We start from the raw sequence: 14,975 nt of genomic DNA, 5'->3' as shown, positions 1-14,975 counted from the left end.
TGCAAAAGCTCTCCAAGTTGCCCATTGATGAGGGATTACCACCCTCAGGATCTCCCCCCCCGCAGCATGTTGACGCATTGGCGCGTCAACGCGACCAACGATGCAACGCCCCCTGACAAAAAGTGAAAGAAGTTTTTTTTGGGTTGTTGACGTCTCTCAACGTCAGCACCACTTCCGCTTAATGATTAGCAAAAAACGCCACGCGATATTTTTTCCATGCGCAAAAATTGAAGGATTTTATTAAAAATTAAAGTGATTTGTGGAAGAATAATTGTGTTTCTTTTTCCTTGCACCGTGTGCCTTCGTCAGCGAAATATTCTTGCATTTTCTGGCGTTGTGTGTGCATTTTTTCCGTGGCGAAAATTTTTTTGATCCATTCGACCCGGATCCTGGTGGGAAGTATTGCTATAATTTTCCTTTTATATTGAACCTGCAACTACAGGTACCCATCATCTGCCGTGAGTGCCTCTGCCACCTTACCTGACGCCCTGTGTCATCTACAGGTACCCATCATCTGCCGTGAGTGCCTCTGCCACCTTACCTGACGCCCTGTGTCATCTACAGGTACCCATCATCTGCCGTGAGTGCCTCTGCCACCTTACCTGACGCCCTGTGTCATCTACAGGTACCCATCATCTGCCGTGAGTGCCTCTGCCACCTTACCTGACGCCCTGTGTCATCTACAGGTACCCATCATCTGCCGTGAGTGCCTCTGCCACCTTACCTGACGCCCTGTGTCATCTACAGGTACCCATCATCTGCCGTGAGTGCCTCTGCCACCTTACCTGACGCCCTGTGTCATCTACAGGTACCCATCATCTGCCGTGAGTGCCTCTGCCACCTTACCTGACGCCCTGTGTCATCTACAGGTACCCATCATCTGCCGTGAGTGCCTCTGCCACCTTACCTGACGCCCTGTGTCATCTACAGGTACCCATCATCTGCCGTGAGTGCCTCTGCCACCTTACCTGACGCCCTGTGTCATCTACAGGTACCCATCATCTGCCGTGAGTGCCTCTGCCACCTTACCTGACGCCCTGTGTCATCTACAGGTACCCATCATCTGCCGTGAGTGCCTCTGCCACCTTACCTGACGCCCTGTGTCATCTACAGGTACCCATCATCTGCCGTGAGTGCCTCTGCCACCTTACCTGACGCCCTGTGTGTGTAATCTAAAATACTCCACAACAGCGCACATTAATTGCAACCATTGCACAAATATGTTGCGAAGGAAGCAAATACAAAAAGTGTCAGAAGTGTTATATTAATTGACTAACATTCATCGTGATAGCAATTTATATTAATTGAGAGGAAGACGTTTGAAGAAAAAAAAATGAGAGGGGATTTTTTCTTCACAAGGGAAGGCCGCAGTAAATCCAGGCTTAGCCTAAATACCACAGAAGCTATCAATTTCAATATTCTAAACTCTATCTAAATTGAGAAATTTGATAGAGTGATAATTTTTGATTAGATCAGAAAAAGATGGTGCTATTCTAATGAATTTTTTATTTAAATACTGGGTGTGTGGGTTATTAAAAAATAATCTTTTTTTTTGTGAAGATGCGTCACTTTTACAATCATAAATCACCATTTATACGCTTTCGATAAGGGATAGAATTTTAGAAATTTAAAATAAATTTGAGGGATTGTGTAAAATTGCATACGAAATTGAAATGATAAATAGAATATTTCATTCTTGTTGGAAAACAATATCTTGAGTGGAGAAAAATGTGTTTTACTGCAAAGAAAAATAAATGAAGCATAAAAAAAACAAGTTATATGCATTGAAGCATTTAAAGACATCAAACGCATTACATATAGAATTTTTAAAAACCTTTTGCTCCCCTCCTCCCAGTTATGCGAGTCTTTTGATAAAGTATAGTAAAATGGCATTTTATACGTGAGAAAAGCAAATGAAGACCTTGATGGAGTGATTAAATCTCTTGTTTTCTCCCAAAGAGCTCACATCAAATCGACAAGACACGTGAGATAGGGAATTGCGCCGATGTGGGTGGATTGAGATGCCCTCGAAATGCCTCAAAAGCAACCAAAGAGACACCAAAATGTTAACCCATTTACATATAAAGTGGGAAATCCAGCAATTTAGTGTGTCGTGTATGACTTAAAAATGCGCCTCCGCTGTATTAATATTTGACCAAGACTTATCACACGCACGATTAGAAGAAGCTTTGTTTTTATGCTTTATTTGACTTCCTGCGTCTTTTGGCCAATCACTCACTCACATGAGGGTTGAAGGTTATTTGTTTAATGAGAGGGTGGTTTTCTAAGTATATATATGGGGGTTTATCAACCCCTTTTGGTTGTTTTTAAAAATACACACAAAATGTACTCCAAAAAGATAGACACTTTCAAGGGGGCGCTCGATGGGAAATTCAAATATTTATTTGTGGTGGGATTGTAGAGAATTCACATGCAATTGAAAAGAGAGAGAAAAAAATTGTATGATTTCCGGATGCTTGAGTAAAGAGATGTTCAATATGTGTTGAACACCAGTGCCGCTAAGTTAGATGAAACAAACACGCTTCTTTGGATGTAATTTAATAGCACATTTAAATTAACTGAATGACGGTTATTTCAATAATGAGGCACTTTTCATAATGAATCATTTAATTAAAAGGAGAAATTTGTCTTTTAAACCAAAATTAATGCCCTCTAGGCTGGTTAATCGTGGTGAAGTTACGTATCTAATGCAATGATCGCGTTTTTCTCTAGGTGTTGCGTTGATTACAGCAATTAAATGTAAATGATTGCATTATCATTGTTAGCAGCATTCATAAATAAAATATTTCTTGTAAGAATTAAACTGACTGTGGAAAGGTTTCCTTTTGCAATGTAATTACATATAGCTAAAAAAAACTTATTTTATGTAATCTATTGTAAATATTTATTGATAATACATAATTTAGTGTTAAATTTGAAATTTCAGTGGAAAAGCTAAGGTTTTGGTGTTTTTCTACTTTATTTTTCCCAAAAACACTTGTATGTATAAGGGAATAATAAAACTATTATTCTTTTTCACTGCAGTTTTGAATCTACCTTTAAAAAACCAAAACAACCGACTAATGGTGCTATTCACGAAAATAATGTAAAGAAAGACGAAATATAGAGAAATACATTAGTTGGAGTGAGAGGAAATGACAAAAAAATGTTAAGAAAAATGTCATGATATTTTTTTTCATGAGATTCGTGAATAGCACCATAATTTATTCTTTCAAATGTACTTAGAATTTTTTAATATCACGAAAAAACGTTTTTTATAGTTTTATTGGAAAAAAATTCACGATGCGTTCTTGAAAAAAAAAAAAAATTCTTTAGCACATATTTCTCATAAATGTGAAGATTATTCTGTAAATGAAAAATACCATCCTAAAGCCAACATTTATTAATAGACACGTAATTTATCGGTACTTTGCATAAATTTTGTGCCTCTCAAACATGACGATTCACCGTTAATGTCGCCAAGAGAGGCTCTCACAGAGATAAATTTTTATATGTATCTTTTGGTTTGTTTGATGATACTCTTATGTAACTTACCTTATCAGCTTGGGTATGCATTTTCATGCGCGCACCTGCTTGCGTCGCCTCGAGATTACATTGAGCAATAAATATTACATTTTTATATTGTGCTAACGTTTAGGCGCCTGTGGTTTTGCAGAAGCCAACACGTGAATTTGGGGCCTTAATTTACGAGCTGCGATTGAGAATTTCCAATCAATTTCTTTCACACCTCTTACTCATCAATTTGGGTGGTCAAAAATTTTTCTTTCTCACTCATTATGGTGGTTTCTTCTCTCAAGTTTCCCGCGTGTGCGCATTTTTTTTCCGTTGCACTTCCCCGCGAAAAACCATAAAAAATGTCAGCATTTCATTTAGTGAGAAAGACATTTTTTGGAGCACTTAAGAAAAGTGTTTATAGATGGTTTGTGTGTGAATTTTGTGTCTCCGGCATTCCACACAAGATGGTGATCTTATAAAAAGGAGAAGACCGTAGTGAGATAAGATGCGAGGCCCAGATGAATTTTTATTTCTCTCCCCCCTGAAGACATATTTCACACCATAATGCCGTCGAAATGGGACTGGGCCCCTTAAGATGGAGAGATTTGTTTACTCGGGCAGAACCTTCTGAGAGCGGCATTTGCGACGCCAAGGGACAAGAGAATAATTTTTATTATTAAACAAAATGCCTCGATGAGTGATTTAGAAGATTGTAGCAGCGGTAACAGACGACACATTCTATTTATTTTCCTATTCTTCACTGATTCCCATCTCCACACAAAATGTTCAAAAACTGCTTCACCCACTCACATTTCACATTGCATTTCGGTGGAGGTAAAAAAATCCATTGAAGACTTTCACACGTGGATCCCACACGTTTCTGGACGAAGAACTTACCTATAGGTAATTTTTTTTACAGCTCAATTACGTAATTAAATAAATTTTTCAAGCGAGGATTATTGGTGAAAATTACTTCTTTGTGGCAATGTGAGATTTTTTGGTGGTTCAAATGTATTGCCGCTTCTCTATTTATTCCATTTGTATGTGTTAATTGCTTCTTAATCATCCAGGTGGCTCTGAATTTTCTATTGAATGCGTTGGTGGATTCTAGAAATTTAAAAATGTTAAATTTTCGATAAATGCTTTTTAAAAGACTCAATAGAAAATGTTTTAAAAAATCTTAGAATTATTAATTTTAAAAATCACTCTTTGTTTTAGATAAATCTCACAAAACATAAACTTTGAATAAACTAATCTCTATAAACTCTTAAAAATGTCCCAGAAAGAAACGAAAGCTTTGAAAAATAACAACATTTTCAAAATTATTGATTTTATATTGATTTTATCCAGAATCCCTTCTATTTTATGCATCGTATATGTTGCGCTTTTTAGCCGTTTCACAACAGCTAAAATCATCCCAAAAATGACTGGAAAAACTCAAAAAATTGACATAATCTCCTTCACAGATTGAAAATTGTAATTTTCATCCGGAGAAAAACATCAAAGAGTCGTCAATTGATTGAGTAAAATCGCGCGTTGAAGATGATCTTCGTGTGGGCTATTTTTAAAGCAACTCATCGTATCAGTTTTGATCTAAAAAAAAATATATATAGTTCAATATATTTCCCAATTTATCCCCTTCGGACAACCACCATGACTATTTCCGCCGACAGTAGCTCTCAGTTTTTTTCTGGAACACCAAGGGGGAAGTTTTTGCCACCACGCACAACTATGCGGGAGGCAAAAATATGGGTGAAGACAGCTTAATCTCTCTAAATTGCTTCGTCCTCTGTGAGGCACATACACAAAACAAAAAAAACATATCATCCTAATTTTGGCGGGAAAAAACTTCTGAGATCTTAATTGATCTTCACACTCTGCGATGGAATTTCTGCACACATAAAAAATTCTTTGATCTGCGATCGAATGATGTTTCTTTTACCATATTTGCCGCGTTTTTACCAACAAAGATTCTAAATGAAAATGAACAATTGCCACCCAAGGCAGTTCACGATCACTCTGAATCACAAAATGGGTAGTAAAATGGAATTCCACATCGCAAGCGGAGGGAGAAATGTATCTCTATAAGCAAAAAGTAAATGGCTATTTGAGACGCACATAAGGCCCAACATTTTGCAAAAACGTTCTGCAATTTAGTCATATACATACATATACATATGTAGCATTTAAAGCATGAGAAATGCGCGAGATTGTTGTTTATTGCTGACACACGGCTCATACAATTTTACATAAAATGTTGCCATGCTGCCATGGCTTTCCAACATATTTTTCTCCTTCATTTTAGCATATGAATTAGAAGCGGGGACAGTACGGACATAGTACACAGAAGCACACGGCAAGCCCAAAAAAAGGTGACACAAAACATTCCCTTTGTAGCAATTAAATATTTGTCTTCCAGCGCAATTGGTCAATCGTCTTACAAGAAGACAGTGTGTTCAAAATGTTTGAGGATTTTAGAGAAGTTTCCATTGAATTTAAATGTAGTGTAGGTACTATATAACATGAAGAATTTAATGTGAGACAGTCGTTTTCACATCATGTTTTCCAATTTTAAGTTTTAGTCGATATTGTGACTTTTTCGTGGTGCTGGAATTAACAATTTTCGCTCTATAGTTAAAGCCATAAATCTTCATTCAATACCAAAATTAGTTAACAGTTAGTTAAGAACGAGAACTAATAATCAGGTATAATTCGTTCTATCAAAAATTATGTTTGTTTCTTACTAGTTTTCCTCAATTTTGCAAGCCCAATGTGTACAAGAAACATAATTCGTAAAATATAATTTGTCGCACCAACAAGAATTTTGCTTGAGTTAGCGATCGTGCAGTGATCCTCTACACACGGAAACATGATCTCGCGCTATGTGATTTTATTACAGAAAAGCAATTCTCGGTATTTTATATTTGGCGACACACGGACTTTTTCGCCGAAGCACACACATTTTTCCCCACAACTTGCACCACGCTGAAAAATAGCACGATCGCGTCACGATCGCGCCGGATATTAGAAGCAAACAATGTTTGTAGTTTTGTTATTCATATTTTTTCATGAATTATGTACATGCATAAAATAGCAAGAGCATAAAAAAATGGATTACAGCGACAACGTGTAAATCGTGCAGCAAAGAAAAAAATGATCAATAATTGCAAATCTTGAACTTGTCTCTTAGGTCTTCAGCATCTTTTTGCACGGTGTGGCCTCGCAGAAAGTTGATGAACTGTTTTGTTGCGATTATTGAATTTTATTGACATTCCCGCGTTTTTTTGCGTTGAGTTTGTATTCTTTTTCCTTTCATTTTAATCCCATGCTTATTGCATTCTCTCACTTCCTTATTGATCGCTTAGCAGACACCACGCACGCACTATCGGAGTTGACACGAAAAATTCAGAGAGTTGGTAAACAAAGTTTCACCATTTGATAACACGCCAATGCACTTTTGCTCGATCGTTCCATAAAGTTTAAATATTGTAACACACATTTTATTTCGGTGAATGAAAGATAAGAACGACCCGGCTTGTTGTCTGTGCTATTTCAAGATATATGTACATATGTATGTTATGTATTTCGCTGCCGCTCTCAGGGAAAGTCAGAGATTGGGATTTTATTGCTGCTTAACTTGAATTTATGCATAATATTGATTGTGTTATGCGTTTTAAATCGAATTGGATGTAAAAAGAATATTGCTACTTTGTATTGGAATAATTCCTTATCAAAATGATTATGAGTGAGATGCTAATAAAAAATCAATATAGTTTCATATATTCATATTATATATTATAGGTATCGTATTATGAATTATAATATTCAAATTATTTAGCCTGGCCATACATTTTGTCCAGTATATCACAGATATCCTCTGGAAAGTAAAAAAAATCACCAAATTAAAATAATTTTCCTAGAAAATATGTCTCTAAAGTTTATAGTCTAAACCTTCATACTTTTGGTTTCAATTCTGGCATTTCTGCCTGCTTTGGACGTTACTTCATCTTGAAAGATCCTCCAGAATGCTCTAAATTCAATTCTATTGCCTAATTTCTCCTTCGGAAAAAGATCCTTCCAGTCACTCCAATCAATCCAATAGACATGATGCAGAAGAATTCCTTTTTCTGCACAAAATTTAACATTTAGCAAATAGACAGGCACGCACTGTTAAAACACTATAAACTATCCGTAGATTGAACTCACCGTGAAGATTGTCAAGTATACCCTCGATATCAGTAAATTCCCACGATCTCAAAACTAATTCCAATTTTTCCTTATCATTTGCCTCACTGTACTTTTTAGGATCAACAGATTGCATAGCTACAACACTTGTTCTTTTTTTTGTTATTAGAAAAAAAATAAGAACGAACTCTTCTCACTGAGAGGGTGTAGGAAGAACTGTGGCTCATGGCATAACATGCCGCTCATTTTATAAGCAAAGGTGACGCCACTTTATTAGTCATGCGATTGAGCTTCATTCCAAATACGATAAAATCATTTTCTTTTTACAACATTGTGAAATTCATTGATACAAAAAAATTAGTAAAAAATAAAAATAAATTTAGGAAGTTAGAATAGAGAATTATTGATAAATTTCTTTTAAAGAAAAAGAAAATTCTTGAAGAAGTAAGATTTTTTTTATAAAAATGAATTTTATTTTATTCCAAAATATAAATGACTTTTTTTATATATTCCTTCTGATTTTCTGTCACTTTATCTAGTGGCTTATAAACATCCTCTGTGAATTAATAGAAGTAAAATCTAATTAGTATAAATGTATTGTAGTTACGAACCTTTTTATACTCATAGTTCAACCAGAAAATATGTGGAAGGAAAAATTTATTTTCTAGAAGAAGATATTTTAATTCAGAACCTTTTCTGTGAAATTAAATAAAAGTTATATTGACCTTGTAAAATTTTTAAAATGTTCTCCGGATTTGTAAAATTCCATGACCTTATTACTAATTCTAACTTTTTATATTACTTTTCTTCATTTAACTCACTCAATTTTTAACGAAAAAAAAATACTGCACTTTACGCAACAACTTGGTATATGTAATAAAATGTTTTGAAATTTAGTGCAACACCTAGAAGAATTAATACTACGTACCTAGGTAGGTACTTCAAGTGTTATGAAATTCTTCTTTCGATTGGCAAAAAAAATTGTCTAAGTTTTTAATTGTTTTCTTTACTTTTTGATAAGATTTTATCAAATAGAGATAAGACAAGAAGAATCAAAAAGAAGTAAAGATTAAAAAAAGAAATAACTTCTCAAGCATATCAAGACTCTGAGACTAAAGGTAATGTTTTTAGTTTTTGATTATATTTTGGAAAATAGGTAGCTACAGCGACCACAACACTCCAAGAATTAAGAAGAAAATTAAAAAGTATTTGCAAATATTTTATTTCTGATTTAAATAATAAAAAAATCTTTTAAATTGAAACTATTTTTGATCAGCAATCATTTTATCCACAGCATCGTATATATCCTCTGTAAAATAAAAAAAATTCCAATAGTTACATTATAAACATTTTAAACGTAAGCCAAAGTACTATATTACTTACTTTTTGATTCAACGGTTTCATTTCTGCCCACCTTTGAATTCACCTCAAACCAAAATACATCCCAGAATTTTCGAATTTCAATTCTGTCACGAATCATATCTTTTGGGAACAATTTTTTGAAGTCCTCATCCTCCATCCAATATAAATGAGGAATCATCACTCCTTTTTCTAAAATTGAAAAAATAGGCATAAAAATTGCCTTTTCATTTAGAAAGAAAAACTTACCTTTTAAGACTTTTAGAATATTTTCTGGATCTGTGAATGGCCAAGATTTAATAATTAATTCCAATTTTTGATATTCATTTCCTTCGTGGTATTTTTGGGGATCAATACGCTCCATTATTATTGTTATAAAATACACAAAAAAGAGCGCGATGTATTCTGCGCAAAAGTCAGGCGAGAACTGAAAGGTTTGATACGTTCAAATAGCGTCAACTCGAACAATGCGTCATTATCTATATCAAAACGTGATGAAATTCTATTGGAAATTCCTCTTTCCCAATGGAAACAAAAATATATTTTTATCATTTAATTTAGTTACGAAGGGTAAGAAGTTTTGGAGAGATATACTAATTTTAAATCAGGAAATTAGATAAGCAACATAATAGATTATGAAACCTTCATCAGATTTTTTTTGCTTCTTTGGATTTTAATCTGATTTTTATCATATCTTTTCTGCAGTGCTAAAATCTTTTTTTTTTTCGATCTTATCCATGATGATTCCTCGTAGTCATTAGTGATCGCACGTGATCGCATTTCTCTTAACTTCTAGGCACTTTCGCAATAATGGGAGAACGTGTTAAACTTTCATTTTGCAAGCGTGACACGTTTGTATCATTCAAAAGTCAGTGCATTGAGTGATTTATGGGTGATATTTCTCCTATATGAAATCTTTCAACCTTCTGACCCTTTGCATAAAATTTCATTGCGCGGGAAAACACACCTGCGTGGCCTTGCTGTTGTTTTTTTTTACCTCCGCACTGGGGGCGCATAATTGAGAAATTTTCAATTAGAAAAAAAATAGACCCTTGTGTCGAATAAGTTGAACGTGGAGGAATATTTATGGGGGTGGAAAGCACCTGTCGAATTTGTTGTTTTTCTTTAAAATAAATTTAAAGAAGTTCCCTCCGTGGTAATTGAGACAAAATGTTCAGGTCCTCTCTTGTGTTTCATGCAGGAATGCATCGCAATCATATAAATTCTTTCGTGTTGTTACGAAGGTTTTTTTTTCTTCATTCTCCATACCCCGCCTTTTTGATCTTCTATAATATTCTTTCCTCTCCCTAGCACTTGGTGAAATCCGATGATGTTTCTTGTGTCTTATCACCATCCAAAATCTCAGGAATTCTCTTTTTCAAACATCCTCGCACCCTCTCTGGATTCAGGGTGAGAAGAGAACCATTGTGATCATTGGTTACAATGAAGAGAGGTATTTGAGGTGTTTTTGTTTGTTTGCCTCCACAACGACCCTTAACATCCTCGGCAGCTGTTTGACCATTTACCGATCCAAACTGAAATGTACATCGTACATAATATACATACCTATAGGAAATTTCCAGGATTGTCTCCAGGAGTCCACCTACAGGGGCTCTGGTCATTTATAATTCTCGTTAGAAAATAGTTTCAAAATTTATTTTCTTTAATGTAGTGTATTTGTTAGAATGGAGAAGAAACTACAACTCATAATTCTCATAAACCTCTCGAAATTAATCAATTAACTTAACTTATGATCCACAATAACCACCTACTAATCTTTTATTGAACATTTAGTGCGGATACCATCGCCACAAATTTATTTTCGGTTAAGACAATGTATGGCTGCCAAAATTCATTGATGCATCTGATGCAGCCTCCACACTTGGATCTATTTTCGGGAATTTCACGATCGTTGAAAATCGCGTAAAGATCGTTCGGAGATCGCGTGATTCCTACTACGTCACAGTGTGCTCCATTAATTGATCAGCACTACAAAAATACGCACACCATTCAAATTGATCACAATTGGTTTGTTTGGACCGAGGAAAAAAAAAGAAGGAAACCATATACGCAATCTTCGTGGCCAGACGGGAAAGAATTTAACGATCCGGGACAGTGGTGTTTTATATGGGAGGGCAAAAATGGCCTTTCCGCTACTAATAAAATAAATTATTTTTCCAACATTTCCCTCTGAATAGAGAAAACTTCTTCTGCAGGGGACGGTGAAATTATATTACTCTTCATGGTAGTCGGGAATCGACCCAAAACACTTTATATTTTGATGAAGTTGGTGGTATAATTTAAATTTTTGGGCTGAAAAAGGGAAGTTTTTTCAACATTGTAATTTATTCGATATGCAGTGTCTTCACGTAGAGTGGAGGATTTATTTGCATGGCTCTATATTACATATATGCCTATTCTAAATAAGAAAAGTTTTATGCTATTTATAAGATTATTTTTTATGGAGGGTAATTTAAATTTATTTAAATATGAAACTAAATGCGAGTGTTGTGTGGGATAATTATTTTTTTTAAAATCCCATCATTATAGAATTTTTTGAAGAGTTTTTATGAGTTTAGTAATTTTCATAGAGATTAATATAAAATTTAGTTCAGAAGATCTTCTCAAAAAAAAAAAAATGTTTTAGCAACAATCTGACAAGATAGATTGATTGGTTCAAAGACATTATCAACTCATCTGCATAATTACCAACGTTCCTAATTAAACTTAAACATTAAGTCAAGGATGGGGACGCCGAAGTACAATTTGATGTCTTGTGGGAATTTCAAGAGCACATTTTTTCTGGGTGTGGTGCTTGACCATGGTATAGGGAAATTCAATTGAAATGGCACCATCTGTTCATGCCAAGTGGTCATTCCGTGGCCTTTCATCGCGACAACCAAATAAATATTCTGGGCGTCACATTTTAAATGACACACACACATCATCCAACTTTTAGGCTGCAATTGATGCATTTTACCGCGACTTTTATCACATAATTTCTATTCCTAACACAGAGAGCGTGCAATAAAGTAACTTCTCTCATAGATAAGGTCTGGGTGTTGTATAATCTCAGCGAAGAGATGTTGACTGTTGACGACTAGATGATAATGACGACCCATGATAAGCATGAATATCAAGTTTGTTTTATTTTTTTTAAAGTAATTTTTCCAGCGGAAATAAAATAGTTTTTAATTGCAGCTAGAGGTTGAGAAATGTCGAGCGAGACTTTAGACGTGTATTTTTATTTCCCTTAATTTTCTCCCTCACAGAACGACCATTTTCCACTCAGAAGGAAGTTTCCACATGTAAATTCCAACTGCCACTCATTCATATTCAATTCACAAATCATCCTTGAGACGTGGAGGGATTTGTTTATTTTATTCCTTTTGGTGTGGCTCAATTCCACCCCAATGTTGGCCCTTTTGTGCGCCACAAACCCTCGCAATCGATGTGGTGGAGTGAATAAAATTATATATACATAGAAAGGGGTTCCCTATGGCGTGAACAGAGAACCCATCCCGTATTGATTTATGAAATATTAGTATTTAATTTTTAATAGAAATTCATTGGCTCTTATGATGGTGCACAAGGGGATTTGGACAAAGGGTTGCCGATCGTTTTTACTTTCGTCTATATTTTGCTTTTTCATCTGTTGGTTATTTATGATTCTTGCAATTAATTTTTCAAACATTATATTGAATGGAAAATCTTGATTTTTTTTTTCAAAACTTATTCCTTATTCTCTCAATTTTCTTAATTTTTTTAAACTAAAACTAATGCATTTAGCTTTATCTCCACTTCTTTGTGTACCTTTCCCAACCACTTCTACATTCGTAATTTGGGTTCTCTCTTTTTTTTTTTTTTAATTTTCGAGCAATTTGCACTAGAAGAACGTTTTGGAAGTTTATTTTGATCTTTCCGTGAACACCTCTTCTCAAACTCTCTTCTCAACAATTTCATGGCACTTGTTGTGTTGTTCTTCACAAAGAAATCAACGTGTCATCAAATTTAATAGCGCACCTTTTGAACTGCCCAAGAAACTCCGTGTGGGCATCGTGGCGGCAATAAATTCATAACTTTGAATTTCTTTGCGTGAAAAATATTTCCCAATCAGGCATTTTATTGTGAATGATCATTCGGCATTGACAAGTCACTAATTTTCTCCACAACGGAAGCCCCCTCGTCTTTGGTTTGTGTGTTGAACACACTAAACACAATGTCAAATATTGTGCAATATGTGAATATTTTATCACAGATGTGCTAGAAATATCTTTTTCCTCCTATTTGATCATGCCTAAAGGAGACGAAAATTACAATATGATCGTCTGTTGGGTGTTTTTGACGAGGCTCCAGACTTCTGAATCTTAAATTTTTTTGTTGAAGTTGTTGTTGCTACATTCCCTCATCCTGGGACGGTGCTATGTGAGAAAACTGATCCATACACAGGTAACCGTCGAGGATGAATCTCTTTTTTTCTTCCCTGGTGTGCATTTATTTGCATTGCATGCACGCAGAGAGTTTGTGGAAAAATTTGTGAATTCCCAGGTAGGAAAAAAGAAGAATGAGAATGCAGGAACTTTTTTAACAAAGGACCCCTGTCAGCCCTCGTGATTAGGAAGATTTTTCCATATATACCTACAATGCAATTGGACGACAGCGACGCTCATTTCGCTGGTTAATTTATGATGTTCCAATAAATGAGACTTTCATTGTACAAAAGGGGTTGATTTCTGAAGAAGAACAATTTGTGATAGAGCCACTTAAGAGGTCCTCCGATCATGCTGCGATTTGTTCACTCACAATCACAGCTTGATGCACTTCGGAGGACCCTCGGAAGTACATACCATATAAATAAAAAAAATCCCTCAAATGAACCGTTGATATATGAAGCATGCAGGGACAATAAATTGAAAGAGAAAACGAGCCGGCAAAATTGAGCTGCTCAAAAAGCCAATTTCATGTGTAATTTCGAGATTATGAGGGTCGTTCTTCCCAGAAATGCAACCACAGACAAATCTTTTGGATTTTTAGTCCTTCAGAGAGTCCTATTGTGCGTGTCCTAAATTTTTAGCTGTGGACAATGGCGCACGAGTTTCGGAAGGTTGGGGTTTTCAAATAAGAAGCAAAAGAGTGGTATTAAGGGGAGGATTGTCCCTACAACAAGGTTTTCAATTATTATTTTTCCATGAAAATTTGTCACTGGAAAATAGTGACTAAAATTTATTAATTAAATAAAAGCAGTGCCGTATCCATGAAAGGTCTTTTTTTCCTCAATTAATTTCCTTACTATCACACTTCTTTGACGAAGACTTATCCACCACATATCTTTTAAACACTTAATAATAAAAGAAAATGCTTCAAAGAATATTCTCTCAAAATTCTCCATTATATCTTATCACTTTATCTTATTACTTTAGCATGCGTCTAGGATTTTTTTTTATATTAGACTGTAACTTCTTTTTCTTTCCATTAGATCTATTTAATGGACAGATTGTCTTTTTCACATTTTATTCTATAGATTTATTGACGGAGCTTCATCTCAAATTCTCTTTGATTTGCATGTAATTCTGGACAAACAAAGTGTTTTAGGAGGGAAATTTTCCCCTCTTGAATATATCCCGTATATTTTTGTGCAGAAAATAGGAGATGATGTCAGATTGGAGAAATATTTATTGCTCAAGTATTCTGTGTATCAACTATTGATTTTCTCCTATGAGTGAGTCACACAAAATTGCTGCAATGTCGCGTCAACTTGTCATCAATTGCAAAGGAGACGCGCGCGAAAGTTGAATTGCTGTGAAAAAAGAAATTGAGAAGAATGATCTTTTTTTTTTCTCTCCAAATGCTTTTTTCGCAGCTTCACAGAGCAATTCCCGCATGCAAGAAAATTACATTTGTCTACGCGCAACATA

The 14,975-nt window shown here is 35.0% G+C and overlaps 2 protein-coding genes across 3 annotated transcripts in view; one reads left to right on the top strand and one right to left on the bottom strand.

The window, feature by feature from the left end:
* Nucleotides 1–14,975, top strand: part of LOC129795141 (hemicentin-2) — a 64,657-nt gene that overhangs the window by 17,044 nt on the left and 32,638 nt on the right. The gene's annotated exons all lie outside the window — the stretch shown is intronic.
* On the bottom strand, nucleotides 7,287–7,921 carry LOC129795147 (uncharacterized). Its single transcript, XM_055836197.1, has 3 exons — nucleotides 7,723–7,921; nucleotides 7,476–7,643; nucleotides 7,287–7,393 (listed from the first exon to the last, which is right to left on the bottom strand). Exons 1-3 carry the CDS (start codon nucleotides 7,835–7,837, stop codon nucleotides 7,347–7,349), a joined length of 330 nt encoding a protein of 109 aa, XP_055692172.1. The 5' UTR covers nucleotides 7,838–7,921; the 3' UTR covers nucleotides 7,287–7,346.

Source organism: Lutzomyia longipalpis, chromosome 4, assembly GCF_024334085.1.
Source record: "Lutzomyia longipalpis isolate SR_M1_2022 chromosome 4, ASM2433408v1".
Lineage (NCBI taxonomy): Eukaryota > Metazoa > Arthropoda > Insecta > Diptera > Psychodidae > Lutzomyia > Lutzomyia longipalpis.
Note: the sequence above shows the minus strand (reverse complement) of the source record. Positions and strands in the feature narration are given on the sequence as shown.